This window comes from Anastrepha ludens, chromosome 4 (assembly GCF_028408465.1).
Source record: "Anastrepha ludens isolate Willacy chromosome 4, idAnaLude1.1, whole genome shotgun sequence".
Taxonomy (NCBI): domain Eukaryota; kingdom Metazoa; phylum Arthropoda; class Insecta; order Diptera; family Tephritidae; genus Anastrepha; species Anastrepha ludens.
In genome coordinates this window covers 18,152,319-18,171,444 of record NC_071500.1, presented here as the reverse complement: position 1 = coordinate 18,171,444, position 19,126 = coordinate 18,152,319, and the positions used below count along the sequence as shown (strand labels likewise).

The window sequence follows — 19,126 nt, the reverse complement described above, 5'->3', positions numbered from 1 at the left end:
AAAATTTCATGTTAAAAAAAATCATGGAGAAAGAGAATTAGGTAAAAACAAAATTGTTCTTTTTAAGAATCATTTAAGAATTTATTTCGTGCTTACACATTTTAATTCATTAAAAAGAAATCATTTATTTGGAAAAAAATTACTAAACGGCGAGAGCAAAATCTAACGAGTCTCAGAGACTTTTCCTCAGACTAATTTAAGCGCTTCGTACATGCGTCGAAAAATCTCACTCTCTTTGCTCTATGAGATTCTAGAAAAATTCATAAAATATTGAAAATCGTGATAAAACTAAAACAATTCTTAAACAAATATTCTTTCTTTTTAATTCGAGTTAAGGCAAATTCGTGTAAAAAGAGAATTAGGTGTATTGTTTCTAATGAAGTTAGTTTTATTTAATCATGTAAATATTAAAAAAAATTAATTTTCATTCGAAATGGTCACCATTTGCTTTTACACAAACATTAAAACGATTAGGCCATTCAGCTCTTGCAGTTTCTACGGATATTGTTGGAGACTCTCCAAATTTCTGTCAAGTCTTCCACAGGCCATGTTCTCCAATTCTGACTACAAACTGTAGTCCAATGAATTCAGTTCTGGACTTCGAGACGGCCAATCTTTTGTGGCTATGAACCCTAGAATATTGTTTTTTAGCCAATGCTGGATAATTTTTACTTTATGGGCTGGATCAGAATCTTGCTGGAATATCCAATGATATCCATTGGCGACGGTACTGCTCAACTGCTTCAACACGCCTTCTAAGACATTAACCTGGAACGCTTTTCCCCCGGCCTTAACACCTTTTTCGCAGAATGGTGGTCACGCTTAACCCTTGAAACAACATTTTTTGCGTCTTTAGAAGTTTTAGCATCGATAATATAGTTTTGCTTACTAAAAACTTTTTCAACAGGGAAAATTTGCTCATCTGTGAAAATAATATTGGCCGTAATCATGGCCGTTTACTGAAACCACCGAAGAAGTTGCTTGCATCTGTCGAGTATAACTTTCCGTGCTAACCGGTACCAGTTGAACACACCAAGTGAAGCCTAGTCCTTCTCCACCTGATCTTTCCAACGCAAAAGAGGCCTCCCTCTTTCGGGGCTACCACCAGCTGGTACCGGATTGAATACTTTCAGAATTGGTATATGTGTATCGAAGGGCATGACCTAGCCAGCGGTTTGCTGGATCTTTATTCGTTACACTATATATTTGTCGCGCATACAGCTCGTAGTTCTATTGCCTACGATACTCACCGTCACCAACGTGGAAAAGTTCAAAGTTCTTCCACAGAATCTTTCTCTCAAATACTCCAAGCGAAGCCTTATCGGTTGTTGTCATTGACGGGCATGATGAGCGCCTTATAAAGCGTTAGCTTGGTTCGTCGAGCGAGGACTTTACTACTCAATTGCTTACTTAGTCCATAGTACAAGTTGTTGGCAAGGGAGATCCTCCGATGGATTTCAAGGCTGAAACTTTTATCGGTGCCTAAATAAACAAAGTATCTAACTACTCCAATATCATAACATAATTGTCAACAGTGACGTAGAAGCCGATATGCGAGTGCTATGGCTGTTTGTTGGATAAGAGGAGGTCCTTCATCATGTGCTCGTTCAGCACCCGATCCATTCGCTTTGTTTCTTTATACAATTTAGAAAAAGGCGAACTAACAGCGCGATTATTAAGACGGATGATGTGAATATCATCGGCATGCACCAGCAATTGTAAAGTCTGATAATAAATTGTGCTTAAGCGATTAATTCTCGGACTCGCGGCTTGCCCAATCTTTTCCAGCCTCAGGCTAAAGAAGTCTCACGACCTGTACCTACATCATCACCTGTCTCTATCTCACACCTGTATCAATTGTATTTAGTCCCAAATATTCCGTAAAGAAATCTCGCATCATGAAGAATTTCAATTTTACAATCATTGAAACCATTTTAGTGGCATTGATTTTATTTGTTACCCGAATTTTTATGATGAAGACGATGCGTTTGTTCCCAGGTGCAGAACCTTTACCATGCGATTTCTCACTGAATAAATTTTGTGGCGTATCTAAGACGTCTGTTTTAGCTGTTGAAGTTAGTTGTTGTTACGCAGATCCAAACTGAGTTATAGCCTAGATAGAAAGCGGCGTTAATCGGGACTACCGTCGCTATTAATTCAGATTAAAATTGTAGCGTGACAGACGGTTGTTATACGGGTTAGTGAACAGCCGATTTTTAGTATAGTTTTATCAGTAAAATATGGATCGCAGACAACAAGTACGGATATTAGCTGCCCTGATACTGACAAATAACTATTTATTTAAAAAAATCTTAAATTGATATTTCTCAAACTGCTCCGAAGTGCAAACTAACATTGCATGCAGTCTTGCCTGTTCTTCTCTTGAAAAGCATCATTATTTTTCATTCACAATAAATATTAAATGTCATTTGTCGGCAATGTTGCTATCAAAAATTCCGCTAATCCGCTTGAAGTATGGGAAATCGGTCTAGTAGTTGATCCGGATTAGTTGCACTTAATTACTGAGATAATTCGGAATTAAGTCGTTAATCACGGTCTGTCTATTCTATTAGTCTCCCCTAAACTTAGTATAAACAAAAAAATTAACAAACCAGCTTTATAAATGGACGTGTTTCGTTTCAGTTATACAAGGCTGGTTTAACTCGAGGCTTTGTCATCTGAAAAATTTAAAAAATAAAGCATACAAGGAATTAAAAAGAACCAATAGCATAATCGATCGAGACAACTTACTCCGATTGAAAAGGGAATTCAATTATCTTCATAACTGCTTGTTTAAACATTATATATTTAGGATTGAATCAAATTTAAAATCAAATCCCTCTAGCTTTTGGCGTTATATCAACAATACGCGGAAGACCAACGGCTTCCCCACTTGTTTAAATTATGATGGCATTGTTTCAGATAATGAACAAGACTCGTGCGACCTCTATGCAAAATTTTTCCAAAAAGTTTATGAAAAATTTGACAAATTAGACACTTTTAACTTTAATGTATCCTCTTCTGAATCTTATGATGATTTTACTGTTTCAACCAATGATGTTATACAAGCAGCTTCAGAACTGAATAATAGCTCATCTACCGATCATGAAGATTTCTGCCCCGTATTTTTTAAACTCGTCTCCACGTCAATAGCGAAACCGATCTCAATTCTCTTCAATAAATGTCTAAACAAATCGATTTTCTTAGATGCTTGGAAAATATGCTCAATCACGCCAATTTATAAGTCAGGAAGCCGAAATGACGTATGCAACTATCGCGCAATAGTTAAACAAAGCACCATTTCGAAATTATTTGATTCTATTCTCAAAGTTAAAATGTTAAGTCATATTAGTGATCTTATCTGCGAGTACCAGCATGGCTTTGTCCCCTTAAAATCCACTTGTACTAATTTGGCACTAGTCACAAACAATATTATTAACGCTTTTGTAAATCGCGCACAACTAGATGTAGTTTACACGAATTTCTCAAAGGCTTTCGATAAAGTCGACCACTCTATCCCCATTAAGAAGCTGAGTGCATGCGGTATTAAGGGAACACTTTTGAAATTCTTTTTAAGCTACCTTACGTGAAGGAAATTATTCGTTAAAATAGCATCGTCTAAATGTACTTTATTAATTAATGCTTGGTCTGGAATACCCATACTGTGGGCCAATTCTTTTCCTAATATTCATAAACGACTTCCATAAAATATTTCAATATGTAAAATGCCTAATGCAGATGATGTTAAGTTATTTTTACAAATCAATTGTTCCAATCTTCAAAAGGATCTCAAACTTCTTCAAGATTGGTGTACCATGAACCACCTACACTTGAATACCGACAAATGCTGCGTGGCTTTCTACAGGAAGAAATCTAATCCATTCATCTATAATTACTTTTTGAACAATACTATACTTAGTAGGAAAGAGGAAATCAAAGACTTGGGCATAATCTTCGATTCTGGACTTACGTTCTCGAAACATATTGGTTATACAGCGTGTTTTTTTTAGAGGTTAGGTTGGCACTACTTTTTTCGTAGATGGTCTTTTTGACAGCTGTTACTTGATTTATGCTCAGTTTGGTTTGCCATTTCATAATGAATAGACTTACACCTGAACAACGTTTGCAAATCGTGAAAATTTATTACGAAAATAATGGTTCGGTTCGCGCGACGCATCGCGCGCTGCGTCCAATATTCGGTCGACATAATCGTCCATCAGAGTCACTAATTCGATTAACCATGGATCGGTTTCGCACCACGTTTGCTCTAGTGGATAATACGCATCCTCAGAGACGTCGTACAGTGCGCACCGAAGACGCTATTGCTGCTGTGGAGCAGAGTATCGAAGAACACCCGAATGAGTCCATCCGCCATCGCGCGCAGCAATTGGAGATGTGCCCATCCACTTTATGGAAGATTTTGCGGAAGGATCTTGGTTTGCGGGCTTACAAAATCCAACTCGTGCAAGAATTGAAGCCGAACCACCATCAAGCGCGTCGCACGTTCGGTGAATGGGCCCAAAACGAGATGGCCACCGATCCCGATTTTCACAAGAAAATTTTGTTCAGCGATGAAGCTCACTTTTCATTGTCGCATTTGGAGTGAACATAATCCACAAGCCATTGCTGAGACGCCGTTACATCCTCAAAAAGTCACTGTTTGGTGTGCTCTATGGGCAGAGGGAATCATTGGTCCATATTTCTTTAAAAATGAAGCCGGCCATAATGTTACAGTCAATGGAGAGCGCTATAGAGCCATGATTAATGACTTTTTCCTGCCTGAATTGGACGATGTTGATGTGGACGACCTTTGGTTCTAACAAGACGGCGCTACATGCCATACAGCCAACGCAACAATCGATTTATTGAAGGAAACTTTTTGTGAGCGCATTATCTCGCGCCGTGGACCTGTGGCGTGGCCTCCAAGATCGTGCGATATAACACCGCTGGACTATTCCTTGTGGGGTTATGTGAAGTCGCTTGTCTACGCAGATAAGCCCGAGACGATTGACGTCTTGGAAGAGAATATTCGGCGCGTTATTGCTGACATACGGCCCTAATTGCTGCAAAAAGTGGTCGAAAATTGGGCCTCTCGGCTGGAATTTATTCGAGCCAGCCGCGGCGGCCGCTTGCCCGAAATCATTTTTAAAACATAATGGCAAACCCTTATCTTCATAATAAAGCTAAATTCTTGGCCATAACATTAAATTATATACGTTTTATTTCATCTTGAAAACCTAACCTCTAAAAAAAACACCCTTTATTATCTCTAAAGCTTTTTCTATGATTGGATTTTTACGTCGGAAGACTTTTCAGATCCATTGACTTTGAAAGCACTCTACGTCTCCTTAATTCGAAGCCGACTAGATTATTGTTCTCTAATATGGAACCCATTCTACCAATGTCATATAAATAAGATTGAAAGAGTCCAAAAAGTCTTTACCAAATATGCGTTGTGTAAGCTGCGCTGGGCTAAAGGGCTCCCTAGTTATATAGGCAGACGCAAATTGATTGAACTGCAAAGCCTTGAGGGCAGACGAACCTACTTTTTGATTCTCTTCGTGTATAATCTTTTAAATTTCAATATAAATTTTTGTGAGTTACAGAGTTTAATTACATATCAAACAAAGCACCATGATTTAAGGCAGGTTCGTTTATTTGTAGATCAACGGTATAGAACTAACTATGCCCTCAATGAACCAATGGTGAGATGTATTCGATACTGCAACAATTATCCTAGCCTCGACCTCAGACTAAGTTTATATAATTTTAGGCAACAATTGTTTATAATCTTTAACTAATAATTAAAAATTATCTAATATAGTCTGTAAGAACTATTTGTAGACTGAATAAACGAAACAAATAAATAAAATAAACACCCCGAGTGCAGATTTATAACATATTTGACACTTGTGAACTAGACAGCTGTCTAATACAAACATACAAGCAATAAATATTTCCATAACGAAATTTTTTTTATTTAGTAAAAAAGTTATTCAAAAACAAAATTGGTGATTGCACGCTTTATTGGGTGTTTGGCCGAGCTTCTGCTTCGATTTGGGGAATGCGTATTGAAGCTTTCAACGGACGGTGGACGGTCTCTTCTGCCAATAATGAGAGAACATCATTACTTCAGTGCACAGACAGGATTTCAGCAAGATGGCGCCATGACACACACGCCCGCAGATATCATGGCGATACTGCGTGATGTCAGATGATGAATAAACTGATACACGGTTTTGGTGACAGATCCTGGCCACACAAACCGCCCGATCTTACCGCTATGAACTTTTTTCTGTGAAGGTGCCTTTTAAAGGGTCCCGGTGGTCTAGAGCTCGAAAATTTAGGGTATTTTCAGGAATTTGAAATGAAAAACGATATTTATTTAACTTCTTTTACATACAAAAATGAAAAAAACAATGTAATTCTTATAATTTAAAAAATGGCGCTGAAGTTGACCCACCCGAAAAATTAGACTTGGACGGTGTTATCCATTTTGGCTCTTCTATTTATCTGAAACACAAAAACCCAAAAATAAATTTTAATCGGTATGACTGTAGCTATGTTCCGTAATAGAATTAAAAAAAAATTAATTTTACACTCTAAAAATCAGGTTTTTTACGTTTTCTAAACAAAAAATACGAAATAATTGAAATAATAATATGATTCTAGTACGGGCGATAGCCATTGATGTTGGGAACGACATATTAAAACTTCAGACAATTCCGGTTGAATGAATTTTTTATTTTTTTTGGCAACACCAGGACGAAAAAAGTAGTTTTGAGATAATTGAGTTCAAAGTTTTGACCACTTAAATGCGACCATCGATGCCGCCGCGTGACGAATCTGACTCCACCTGCTAAAAGGGCTGTAGAATCGAAAATACTGGGCATATCATTCCAAAAATTTGACAGTAAATTCTTAAAAGCCAATACTTTCGAAATATCAAAAAAAAAACAATTTTTTGAAAATTCTAGACCACTGGGACCCCTTAAGTAAAGCCTAGGAAATAAGCCCAGCGACCGTGTCGACACTAAATGAAAATATCGTTCGTGAGGTTAGTGGCATTCCGACGCCACTTCTCCAGCGAGTGGCAAGGAGTACGGAGGTCAGATTCCAAGCGAGTATCCGACGTGACGGTCAACATTTAGAGGAAATAAATGAAAAAAGTCGGCACTTGTTTTCTTTCTAATAGTTATTGAAATAAAGTTTTATGATTAGTAATTTTTTTAATTTAACTTTTAATTCCGGACACCCTGTACATACTCGTAAATAACATAAATAATTTTAAATTAATTTGTATTCAATTTTTTTCTATTGTTTAATGGGTGGAGTACAGGCCGTTATTCGCAAGGAAAAGCGAAAAAGTAATTGCTCTGCATTGCCCTTCATTATTTACTCATCATCAATTCCTTTTGTCCCGAATGGAACATAGGGCCTCCTTCATTATTATTAATCACCAGTAATTCGGTTTCCTCTTTCAGTGGGACCAAAATAAAGTGGAATTAATTAGCATAGCTACAAGCAAACCCGTACATGCGTACATGCATAGTTCACATTTGCATGCTTAAAAAGTTCTACTAAATGGCAAATTTTCCCAATACTCAAATGAGCAAATCCATGTAAGCTGCCACTGTAATAAACAACACGCATTCGAGACATTTACACTATGAAATATTCATAAAGGCAATTCAAGAACGGGCGACTACGCAGCAAAGAATGCCAACAAGAACACATGCGTACGCACACATGTAAATACGCGCTGTTCCTATGGAAGAGAGCGTTAGAGCGTAACTGTTGACATCAATCATATTCAATAAAAACCGCACCACCGTCAATCACACCAGCCAATGTCAGCCAAGAGCACTTCAAGAAGTACTACAGCCAACTGTCAACAGAGCCAACTGCAAAACGAATAACTAGCAATCCCTAAATAACGCAAGTAACTTTTTTTAGCACAGCCTACGACGTTGATTTTTAGTGAATTTTCGCATTCTCGCACAGCCACTTAAATAGTTAATAAAACAAAACAAAAAAGTACTCACCCACTAAGTGGGAGCGAAAATTTTGCAAAAGATAGAAAAATGTTCGATACGAAATGGTTGCCTGCCGCCTGTGGCAGTTTGGCACCCGCGCTCATACCGCCCGCACACATGTTGGTGCTGGCCTACTTTTGGCAAAATTATTCACGTTACGTCGATAAACACTTTTGTACTTGCTCCTGCTGGGACACCATATTCAAGGGACCCTATGAATCGGGTATTGCCTCCTACAAGCACCTCTACTTCAATGTCACACAAAACTCTTTCAAAATGTGGCTGCTGACTGTATTTGCCGTTATTGCGCTTTATGAATGCATTAAACAGTTGATTGCGCTGATATTGCAACAACGTTGCCGCTACTCGATGTTGTTGCTCTTCTCACTGTCGATATTTTCACACTACTACGCCTGGTGGGCATATATAAATTATTACAACGACGACTATTACCAACAATGGAATCATCAACTATTCTTTACGGTGAGTATTCATAGAATATGTAAGTGCATTTGTGTAGATGTAAGCGTGTGAATGAGTGAGTGAGTTTATCGATGGAAATTACAAAAATCGCTTTAGGGAGAACAGAAACAAGTTGCTATTAAATTTGTAGTTCAGCACTAAAAGAAGGAGCATCAGCTCATATTCCTCTCATTGCTCTTATTCTTACGCCTGAACGATTTTGACCGAGTTCAACAAAGATAAAAAAAATGATTTTTTATGAGGTCAGGTTGTTCAATAAGTTTTGCGGTTCGATAAGAGAGGGCTTTGCTACCAGCTCAAATTTTTTTTTTATTATGTTGGTGCACCCTTCATAAGAACGTACGTGAAATTTTTTCTCAATCTGTCAATTCATCTTTGATTACAAGCCATTTAGTAGCGACGTGTCACAGTATTTTCTACAATGGACAAAATCAAGTATCCTGCGGTAATTGAATTTTTATTTTTGGAAGGCTTAAAAGCAAAGGAAATTTATGAACGAATGTTGCAAGTTTATAAAAACTTTTAGCAATCAATTTGTGCAGTAGAAAAAAGGGTTCTTGAGTTTAAACGTGGTCGTACAAGCCTTGAAGAGGATCCACACCAAGCAGGCCCACAACAACCACAGCAATAACACCAGAAATCGTAGAAAAAATACGGGAAATCGTATTGCAAAATCCTCAAGTGACTAAAGGAGATTTACTAGAAGCCCTAGGCATCTCATTGGGTAGTGCAAGCAATATTTTGACTCAAGTATTGGGTTTCAGAAAGCCCTATATACAATGGCTGCCGCATTCGCTAACAATACAACAAAAACACTTTCGAATGAGACTTTCTCAGCAACTTTAGAGCGTTTTCGAAGGGGTAAAGTGAATTTTGTGCATCGATGCATCACTGTGGATGAGATTTGGCTCTATCACAACTTTCCTAAATCATAACGGGAGTACCTGGCTTTTCGGCTCCGAAACTTGCAAACTGGTAGAGCAATAAACTCTGAATATTAGACCAACTGAAGGAAAAAATTCATGCAAAAATACGCAGTCTGCAAATGAAAAAAAAACTATTTTTCATCAGGACAATGTGCCGTGCCACAAAAGCATTTTGACAATGTCGCCGCAAAACTGCATTAATTGCGTTATGAATTGCGGCGCCACCCCTCGTGTTCACCCGATCTGGTTAACTGCGACTCCTTCTTGTTTCCTAACATGAAGAAATGGCTCGCAGGAAAAAATTTAGTTCAAACGAGGAAGTCACCGCCGAGACAGAGGCGTATTGGGGAGAATTCAATAAACGCAATTTTTTGGAGGAGTTAAAAAGTGACCGGAGAAAAAAAAAATTGTTTTGAATTGAATAGGAAATAAATATGTGCGTGATTAAGTGGAATAACTTTTTTTATTTGCTCCACAGCGGTAAATTGCAAATAGCTCGAAAACTTGCCCATAAAGAACTTAACAAAATTTTTCGGAATCAGTGATCGAAAAAAACGTAAAAAATATATACGCGACTGAAGGGAATAACTTTTTAGTGTTTGGTTGACTAACGGTAAATTGCAAATAACTAGAAAACTTGTCCATAAACAGAATTAAATTAAGTAAATTTTCAGAATTAACGGCCGTTTCTACACAGGTATCGCAAGAAACAAAAATTAAATCGTAAAAAAATCTAATTTTTTATTCTGCTGAATTACGGTAAATTGCAAATAGCTCGTAAACTTGTCCATAAAAAATTAACAATTCTACATAGGAATTGAATAGTGGTAAGGGAATAAAATCAAAATCAAAAATAAAATTTAAGGGGACAGATAACTGTAAACGGATTTTCATTAAAATTATTTAAAATGAAGAAGTCAATATATTTTTTTCACACAGTTTACTATACATTAAAATAATATAAATATTTATTTATTTTTTTTGAATCAATTAAAATGGCGGATGTAAACTCAAGTCTTCCAGGAAAGTCGCAGCGGGGCTTCTCAATCGGCGGGCATTGTAGCATCGGAGTCAGTGACCTAAATATAAAAAACCAAAATTTTTTTTTTTTTTAATGTCATAATTTCTTTATGAATTCAAAACAAATGGAAAAGAAAATTGCGGAATAAAATACTTAAAATTTTGGGGCGAATTTTCCTACTATTTTTGCTTCGAAAAAATTATTTTTTCGAAATTGTAAATTCACATAGTAAGTAGGATCATAAAAAAGATGTGTGCAAAATTTCAGGGAGATCGGTCAATAAATTTTCGAGTTATCGTTTCGAAAAATATAGTTTTGAGAAAAACACGTCTAAAGTCGGCAACGTACCTATACCTCTCCCAGCGCTCGAACGCAAAGAATAGAGTCGTCACGGTTGACGATCTATAATGTAAGAAATACTTAAATTTGCGTTCTAAAAATTTTTTGACATATTCTTAAAGGATTATATTAACATTTTATAAAAAAAAAAAAATTTCGAAATTTTACAAATAACTGTCCCCTTAAGTCAGTGTAATCTGCCAAATTTTGGTATAAATCCACGCCTGCCTGAGCCCCTGCATACATGCATAGCATAGTGCGATTGATTTGCCATATTCTACAGCGTACGAATATAAAGGATGCTCATTCTACGAACATGTAAACTAATTATCTGTGCATGCATATTATATATATTTTCTGCACAACTGATTTTCCAAAAGCCCATATTGTGTGCTTATAAGCGCAGGACGGTAATCCACATATTTCCACGCTTAGTACTTAGATACAGGTAAATCAGTGCAATATATACATATATACATACCATAATGTAAGTAATGCGCTTAATTCCACGCTTGCATGATTATTCATGTGACTCTTCATGCTTTACGAAATTTATTGAATTTAATAGAATGTTATATTAACATAAAATCCAATTAATTAGGTGACGCTGAATAAAAAATTTGCTGTACGAATTACCCATCAAACATTTAAGAACTCACATTTCTCACTTTCATATCAAATATTTTCCATCAATGATTCTCCAAATGAAAATTAGGTTGTATTCCTTATTTGAATATATTTTTGAGAAAGGAAAAACTTTGCTTTACTCTTCTTGGTGACGATTTTAATGGCACGGATTAGGTTTTCTGGTCAAATCTGGCTATTCAAACCGTAAAAATCGTCATAAAGAGGCTTATTTGGCTCATCAAGAGTTGTTAGGAAAAGTCTTGCGAGGCTCTAGGCCGTTCTAGGAGAATGGAGGAATCACCAATTCGAAAATCGGATAAAACACAAAATTTTATTTCAATTATTTTGCTAATAGACTGGATTCACTGATTACTCATGTATTGAAAAATCTTACGCGACTTTTCGACTTTCCCAGAATAGCCGTGGTAGCACCGCCTTGAAGATGGAAAAAATCACAAAATTTTATTTCATTTGCGCGATTGATTTCCTAGAAGAGCTCTAAATGCATTGCTATAGGATTTCTTTAAATTTAATTCCGACTAGTTCACAAATAACGAACAAGCAGCAACAATTTAAATATGGCAATATTTTACAATTTTCAGAAAAGTTCCGGACCTAACAAAGAAAACACGTTTTTTTTTTTGTTGAAAATTAGCTTTATTCAGCAACGTAATTCGCATCAAGAACAACGCTATCATTCCAGCACCGTTCTAACATTTCAATACCACTTTTGTAGAACGATTTATCTTTTGCCTCAAAATAGACCTCATTTACAGCGATAACCTCTTCATGCGAGCGAAATTTTTTACCGGCGAGAATTTTTTTGAGGTTTGCGAACAGCCAGTAGTCGCTGAGAGCACAAATCTGGTGAATCGACGGTGCATGTGGGAGCAATTCGAAGTGCAATTCGTGTAGTTTTGCCATTGTCTTGATTGACTTGTGACACGGTGCGTTGTCTTGATGAAACAAATTCTTTTCTTTGCCATACGCGGACGTTTCTTAACAAATTCGGTCTTCAAACGCGCGAATAAGGTCATATAATATTTACAATTGATGGTATTTCCCTTCTCAAGATAGCCGATGAATATTACACCATGCACATCTCAAAATTCCGAGGTCATAAGCTTTCCAGCTGATTGTTGCGCTTTCCGGCACTATGGACGAGTTTCACTCAGATGAAGACTGTTTTCATTTCATGTTTCATCCATTGTCACATACTGACTCAAAAATCCCGGTTGATTATGTTTCAACATGGCCAAACACAGCTCAGAATCATCAACACGTTCTTGCTTTGGTCAACAGTGAGCAACTGCGGTACCAAGGGCTTTCTCATAGTCCAATGCTCATGCAATATAAAGGCAAAATGATCTTTTGATATCTTCGCGATGTCAGCTAACTAACGCATCTTCACTTTTCGATTATTCAAAACGATTTTGTGGATTTTTTTGATGTTTTCTGGTGTTACCGCCTCATTTTGACGTTCACTGCGTTGTGCATCATTAGTGTCTCTACGGCCACGTTTGAAGTCAGCACACCATCGTTTTATTGTTGTTTCTGATGAAGCGGAATCCCCATAACACTTTTGAACTCATTGCTTCGCTTGAACGGTATTTTTCCCCATCAAGAATCAGAGTAAACTGAAAACACGACCTTCTTTTTGATCTATTATTTTGAAAATAACAAAAGTAGCCTCACTCTTAGCATGATAACTCACTAATTAATGAATAGAATATCATGAAATTTTAAGAGCTGTCTTTTTAAGGTTAGTAGTAACTGAAAAAGAGGTGTCATGTATGTGTTAGGCCCGGGACTTTTCAGCCCATGTGTTAGTATCATATTTTGTTATCATTATTTTGCAACGACAAAAATAATGATTAGTGTATTTTCATGTAATACAGGATAACTTCCAAGGTTATGTAAAGTAATTTACTCCCTTTCTTATGGAATTTCACTATCTAAATCACAGTACCCTGTAATGAATTTTTTGTTTAAGGCCCTCGCCTCCCCTTCATTCAAATGGGTATTTTTTGGATGTTTCTTTAAATTCGTGTAAAATGGAAATAAAAAAAGATTTTTTATTTTTGTTTTGAGTATTTTATTTTTTAATCTATCGTTAAAAACCAAAAATTTGCTTTTGCTCATACAAGGTTTGTTCAAAAAGTTGTCGGCCTTCAAGAAATGTTCTTCCAAAAAGAGGGATGTCGCTGGCGACACAGATTCCGGCACTCACAGGTGTCTAAAATCAAAAAGACAAAAAGGTTCTCATTCAGTATGAATGTCATTATCGGGTAAACTACGATCTTAAAAAAAACATGAAATTTGACAAAATGGTGTACGATTAAAGATGAAAAACCGTTTTTTGACACTTTTTTTGACTTTGAAGGTCCGAAAAAAAGACTACAAATTTTTTTATACGAATGATCGTAGTTCACATGATAACGGCATTCTATGTCATTTAAATTTTATTTCATCAAAATCGGTTCGGTGGAACTGCTAGACACAGCATTGTCCATGTGAAGACCATTTTTTGAAGGCTGACAACTTCTTGAACGAACCTCTTATGGCCAAAACAAAAAATTTGTTTTTTAACAATCGATCAAAAAATAAAACATTTAAAGAAACACCCAAAAAACACCATTTCAAATTAGGCGAGGGAAGGATACATTCCAAATAAAAAACATAAATTAATGCAAATTTGCCCACATTTTGTTTTGTGCTGTTAATTTTGAAAGTAAATTTCCACTATTTTTAAATGCTGCTCAGTTTTAAATCTTTTCATGATATTTGCAGAGTGTACCGAATCTGAGTCTGAAACGAAATGAAAAACAACATAGACAACTAATTTATCAACAGCACTTAGCGAAAATTCTGTATGTATAAAAGAACACCCTATAGTTACTAAGAAGTAAAGCAAATATTCTTGGAGAAGCCAAAACTTGCACTTAAGTAAACTTTTTCCACAATCACATAAATCACTTAGTTTACACGCTTACTACTGTTGCTGCTACGCGTGGGAAAAAAGTTATCAATAAAGTTAGCAAACTCATAGTTCCAGTTGTGAGGTAAATGGGCTTGATTTTTGATGACAGATTCTTCACGTTAGAAGGTAAATCGGATTTGGTGTTGGTATTTAATGCTTCAATTGAGCGTTAAGCTAAGTACATATGAAGTAGTGATGTCAACCGCGGGATACGGAAATCTCGGTTTGTTGGAAGTTTCGAGATCCCAAACATTTTTCAATATTGAAATGAAAGTTGTAAAAACTTGTTTATATCAAAATTTGTTTAAATATTGAAATTAAAGATATAAAAACTTGTTTAATTCGAAATACTATTCAAAAAGAAGCTTTTCCTTTTCCGCGAAACTTATTTTATTGTATTTTATTTCGACAGAATACAAAATAAAGTTTAATAATAAAAAGAATGTGAATGCATTTTCTGATTGTTTGTTCTTTATTGTAATGCTTCCTTTCAAATTAAATTTTTGTGATGTTCTCTCATACATAACTCAAATGGCTTTCCAACGCTTGAACGCAGATTAATTCCATAGTCCATGCGAGACTGGCTGATTGTTGCAAATTAATTCCACAAACTTGTGTTGATTGACCTTGCGATTTATTGATTCTTATTTCCACGAGAAAGTAAATTGGAAACTGAATACGTTTGAAATTGAACGTTAATTGACGTAATTTGAAATGATTGGTATTCTTGAAAATTATTGCAACGAGTTCGCCTGTGTACTTCTCTTTCAAATGATTCCCGTAATTTATACTTAAGAAAGATTTTTTGAACGCGCTCAATTCTATGTATCGAAAGTTGGTCGTACGGTATCCAAAAGATAAAGAGCTGTAAACAGCAGTTTATAGTTAGGTGAGCGGATCAGAAAATTCAGATGCATTGCGGCAAACGAAACCTAGAACCAACTACGATTTTGAAAGAATAAAACTAATGTGACCACTGAAGACAACTTTCATACCCAATAAAACTCCAAGATCCTTAAACTTTGTTACACTTTGTAGTACAGTATAAGAAATGGTGTAGGTAGGTGTTAAAAATGTATTGATGCATCGAAAATGTGAAATGAAAACATTTTTTAATATTCAAAGACAGACGCGAGATGCAAGAACCATTGGCGAAGATTATGAAGCTTCTGAGCCTCCATTGGGTCCTTAACAGATGAGAGGAGCAAGAAATTCGAAAAAGAAAAACACTTGCTTATGTCTTTTTTTGTTGTCGAGAAAGACTAGCAAGTACACCACTCAGACACAATTAAATCCATTGTAGTGCTACCAGACCTCCAAAGAAATCTGAGTAGATTTTGAGGTGCCAAGGAGCCAAAGTGGTCGCTTCTTAACACATCAGTGCCAAAGACCTCAAACCTGATTTGAGCGAAGGCGGGGCAGATGCACAGAAAGTGGTCCTCCGTCTCATTCTCCTCTTCACAAGTTGGGATTCTGAGGTTCCTATCTTTTCCATTTGCTTCGCCTACAGAAAGTGGCCCGTCTTCAGTCCAACCAGCTGTCTGTAGTCCCTTCTACTTAATGACAGGAGGATCTACGACAGTCGGTCGGGCATGACAGGTCACATTAGTTTAGTCCATTTGCAGCCTCTCTCAGCCCTCCAAGCTCGCTTGTGGGTTGTAGTAACCCATTTGCTAACCGTGAATTTGATGGCTGCAGAAGGGAGTGGCAGAACGGGCTCCGCAACAAGGAAGTTGGCCTCAGAGCCCATCCTAGCTAAAGAATCAGATATCTCGTTACCCGCGATACCCACGTATCCCGCGACCCATGTTAATATCAGGATATTTTATCTATCGACATAGTTCAACCTGGATTTGCAGTGCTCAACTACCCTTGATGTGGTTTGGGGGCTATCTAAGGTCATGAGCGCAACTTTGCTATCGCTGCAGGCACATATATATCTACCTCTCCATCTGTTTTTACCAATAAAGTTCACTGCTTCTTGAACAGCTTACACCTCCGCTTGAAACAAATATGCGTACATTCCAAGAGCAAAGTGTAGTTTTGTCCCGCTGGATTCCACGTAGACACCAGAGCCGGAACTTTACTCGGTCCTGGAGCCATCCGTTCAAATGCGAGAACAGTGTTTGCCGGGCTCATTTTCACAAGTTGACCACAATTGAGCCTCTGGCAGTACCACATTGTACCTCTTTTCATGTAAGACTCTTAATGGCATGGTGTCAAGGGGCATGACGAGGGTCGTTGGATCAAAGTCCGAGCCTACTCTGTTGTCCAACGCTGGACAGGGGCCGTACCAACTTCCATTGTGTTTCGCCTGCAGATGGCCTTCAAGAACTCTCCTTGGATGAAAACATGTAGTAGTGGTAGACTAACCAGAGCGTCTTATGCCGGGCCTGAACTTGTTGGAAAAGCTCCGTTGCAACAGATGGCCATAGAGCATTGTAGTCTGAATAAGGTCCTCCTAACTCTCATGAGATAGAGTCTACTCATCCAGACCTCTGATGCATAGGTGATAATAGGGCTTATCATAGCCGTGAAGATCCATAGGATCTTGCTAGGAGAAAGACCCCTCGTTTTCCCAAAAACACCCATACACAGCCAGAAGATGGTCAGTGCCTTGGATGTCTTTGTTTCAGCGTGTGACTTCCAAAGGAGTTTATTCAATTCGAACAGTTTAGAAATGCTTGATAGCTTGGAAATCGGTCTATAATTGCAACCATCATTTTTTTCTTCCGCTATGATGATGATCTTATAAATGGTGGTTAAATTTTAAGGGCCGATGTTGAATTAAACCACATCTAAACGTCAAGTTTTTTTCTGCATTTCGTTTGACATTTTTCAATTTCAGACTAACTCAATTTGAACCATGGAAAGCTACACAATCGAGCAACACGTTAAAGTTATTCAGGCTTATTATGAAAAGGGGCATTCAAATCAAAAACCGATTGCCGGCGGTCATTTAGCCAATATTTTGTTCCATACGTAATTGAGCCATACTAATATTATCATAATAAAGAGAAATGATAATAGTTTCCTAAAAAACTGGTATTTTATTCAAAATCAACACCGGCCCTTGAAACTTAACCACCCTTTATGTAGTCAATAAGTCAGTCCTAATGTATAAATAAAACAATCGAATTAGGCAGGGCGTGAACTGATGTATAAATGAGACAAATCTGCTACACATAAATTTATTAACGAAATAAATAAATAAATTCCGTATCTTCAACTATTTCAGGTAACTGAACTGATATCTTCCGTGCTGGTCATGCACCTGGCCAACACCACGAACACTGTGACATCGAAAAAAGTATTCTGCATCGTTGGCATCGCCATACTCCACATTACGGCCAGCAGTTTCGATCAATTCTTCTTGAATGTGGTGCGTGGTGAAGGCTATGCCCATCAAATAGTACGAGATATCGGTTTTATGGTGCCAGATATATTGCAATTAATTATTCCATTGTGGCTCTTTCGAAAAACACGCAAAGAATCGTATACGACACGCCCTTTTTACCGGGATCGCAACCTCCACAAGGATATTGTAGCGATGCTCTTCTTCGTGTTGGCACTTTTTGTGGTTTGTACGATTTTGTGAGATAAAATTTTCAAATACCTGCAAATAATGAATAGCGAGGAAGAGGCGCGTGCCACAAGACGTATGAATTTGCTAGCCCGGCTATACTTCAATTTGTAAGGTAAATGAATTATCTAATAAGTTACAGTAGGAAGGTGTTGACGGAGAAGCATTCAGAGGATGGAAGACAGAAGAGCAGTGAGTGAGGATATCTGAGGTTGCGGCGGCATAACTGCGGCCGACCTGCGCACAGTTGGCGAGTAAGTGTAGTTTTAACTAGTTTTAGAAATGAAATTCAAGTACTTACATACATACGTATACTAATAGGTATATGTAAAACATAGCTTAGTACTCGTATATGTAGAAGTTCAAAGAACGAACTATTTAGTTGTTGTTTTTTTTTCCTCTCTAACCATGTGATAACTCTGTGCGTTTTTTGGATAATTTTTTAATTACATATAAATGTTGAGAATATTTAGTTTTTAGTGACAAAAAAACCAACAAAAAATGTGATTAACTTAAATAAAACCTAGACGTTTAGCTGTCATATCAACGCTCTGTCAAATAATTTCCGCGACTAAGAGAGATTTGTGGTAGCTGTTTTTATTTACCAATGAACGTAACATTCGAATTCACTTGTGCTATGATTTAAATTTTTCAAAAATTCCAATGTTTCATAATAAAATCAGCTACAAATTTTTAAATATATTATTTGTTCAAAACATTTTTCAACAAAAATCGCACTGTCCGAGACATTTTATTTCATCTGTTAAATGTTAAAAACTAAATATAATAATAGAAGGCGACAAGAAATTTTAACGGAAACCAGAGTATGCTTTGCCAAAACTTTATGCAGTTAGAAATTTTTATAATTCAATATATGGACAAGAAAATTATTGAGGATGCTCCACTCAAGAGTAACCAATGTCGAGCCGCACGCCACAAGCGCTGCGCATAACGCAGAAGTGGTGGGACAATAAAGAACCTACAATAAATCCGAAAGAGGTAATACTTATGCCATTCACTCGAAGAAGATCTATGATAGAACCGGCTCTAAAGAGTGCAAGGATCAGGTTTTCTAAGAAAGCAACTTAGCCGGGGTGTTGAGCTTGAAAGAACGCTCACTTAGATGCTATT

General features: G+C 36.9%; 1 protein-coding gene across 1 annotated transcript; it reads left to right on the top strand.

The window, feature by feature from the left end:
* The first annotated feature begins 8,072 nt into the window (after positions 1–8,072).
* LOC128861686 (uncharacterized) lies at positions 8,073–18,328 on the top strand. Its single transcript, XM_054099987.1, has 2 exons — positions 8,073–8,519; positions 17,651–18,328. Exons 1-2 carry the CDS (start codon positions 8,085–8,087, stop codon positions 18,008–18,010), a joined length of 795 nt encoding a protein of 264 aa, XP_053955962.1. The 5' UTR covers positions 8,073–8,084; the 3' UTR covers positions 18,011–18,328.
* The last annotated feature ends 798 nt before the right edge of the window (positions 18,329–19,126 follow it).

Coding starts and splice junctions, on each gene's coding strand:
- LOC128861686 (XM_054099987.1), top strand. CDS start 8,085: ATGTTCGATACGAAATGGTTGCCTGCCGCCTGTGGCAGTTTGGCACCC. Junction 8,520..17,650: donor ATCATCAACTATTCTTTACG/GTGAGTATTCAT, acceptor CAACTATTTCAG/GTAACTGAACTGATATCTTC.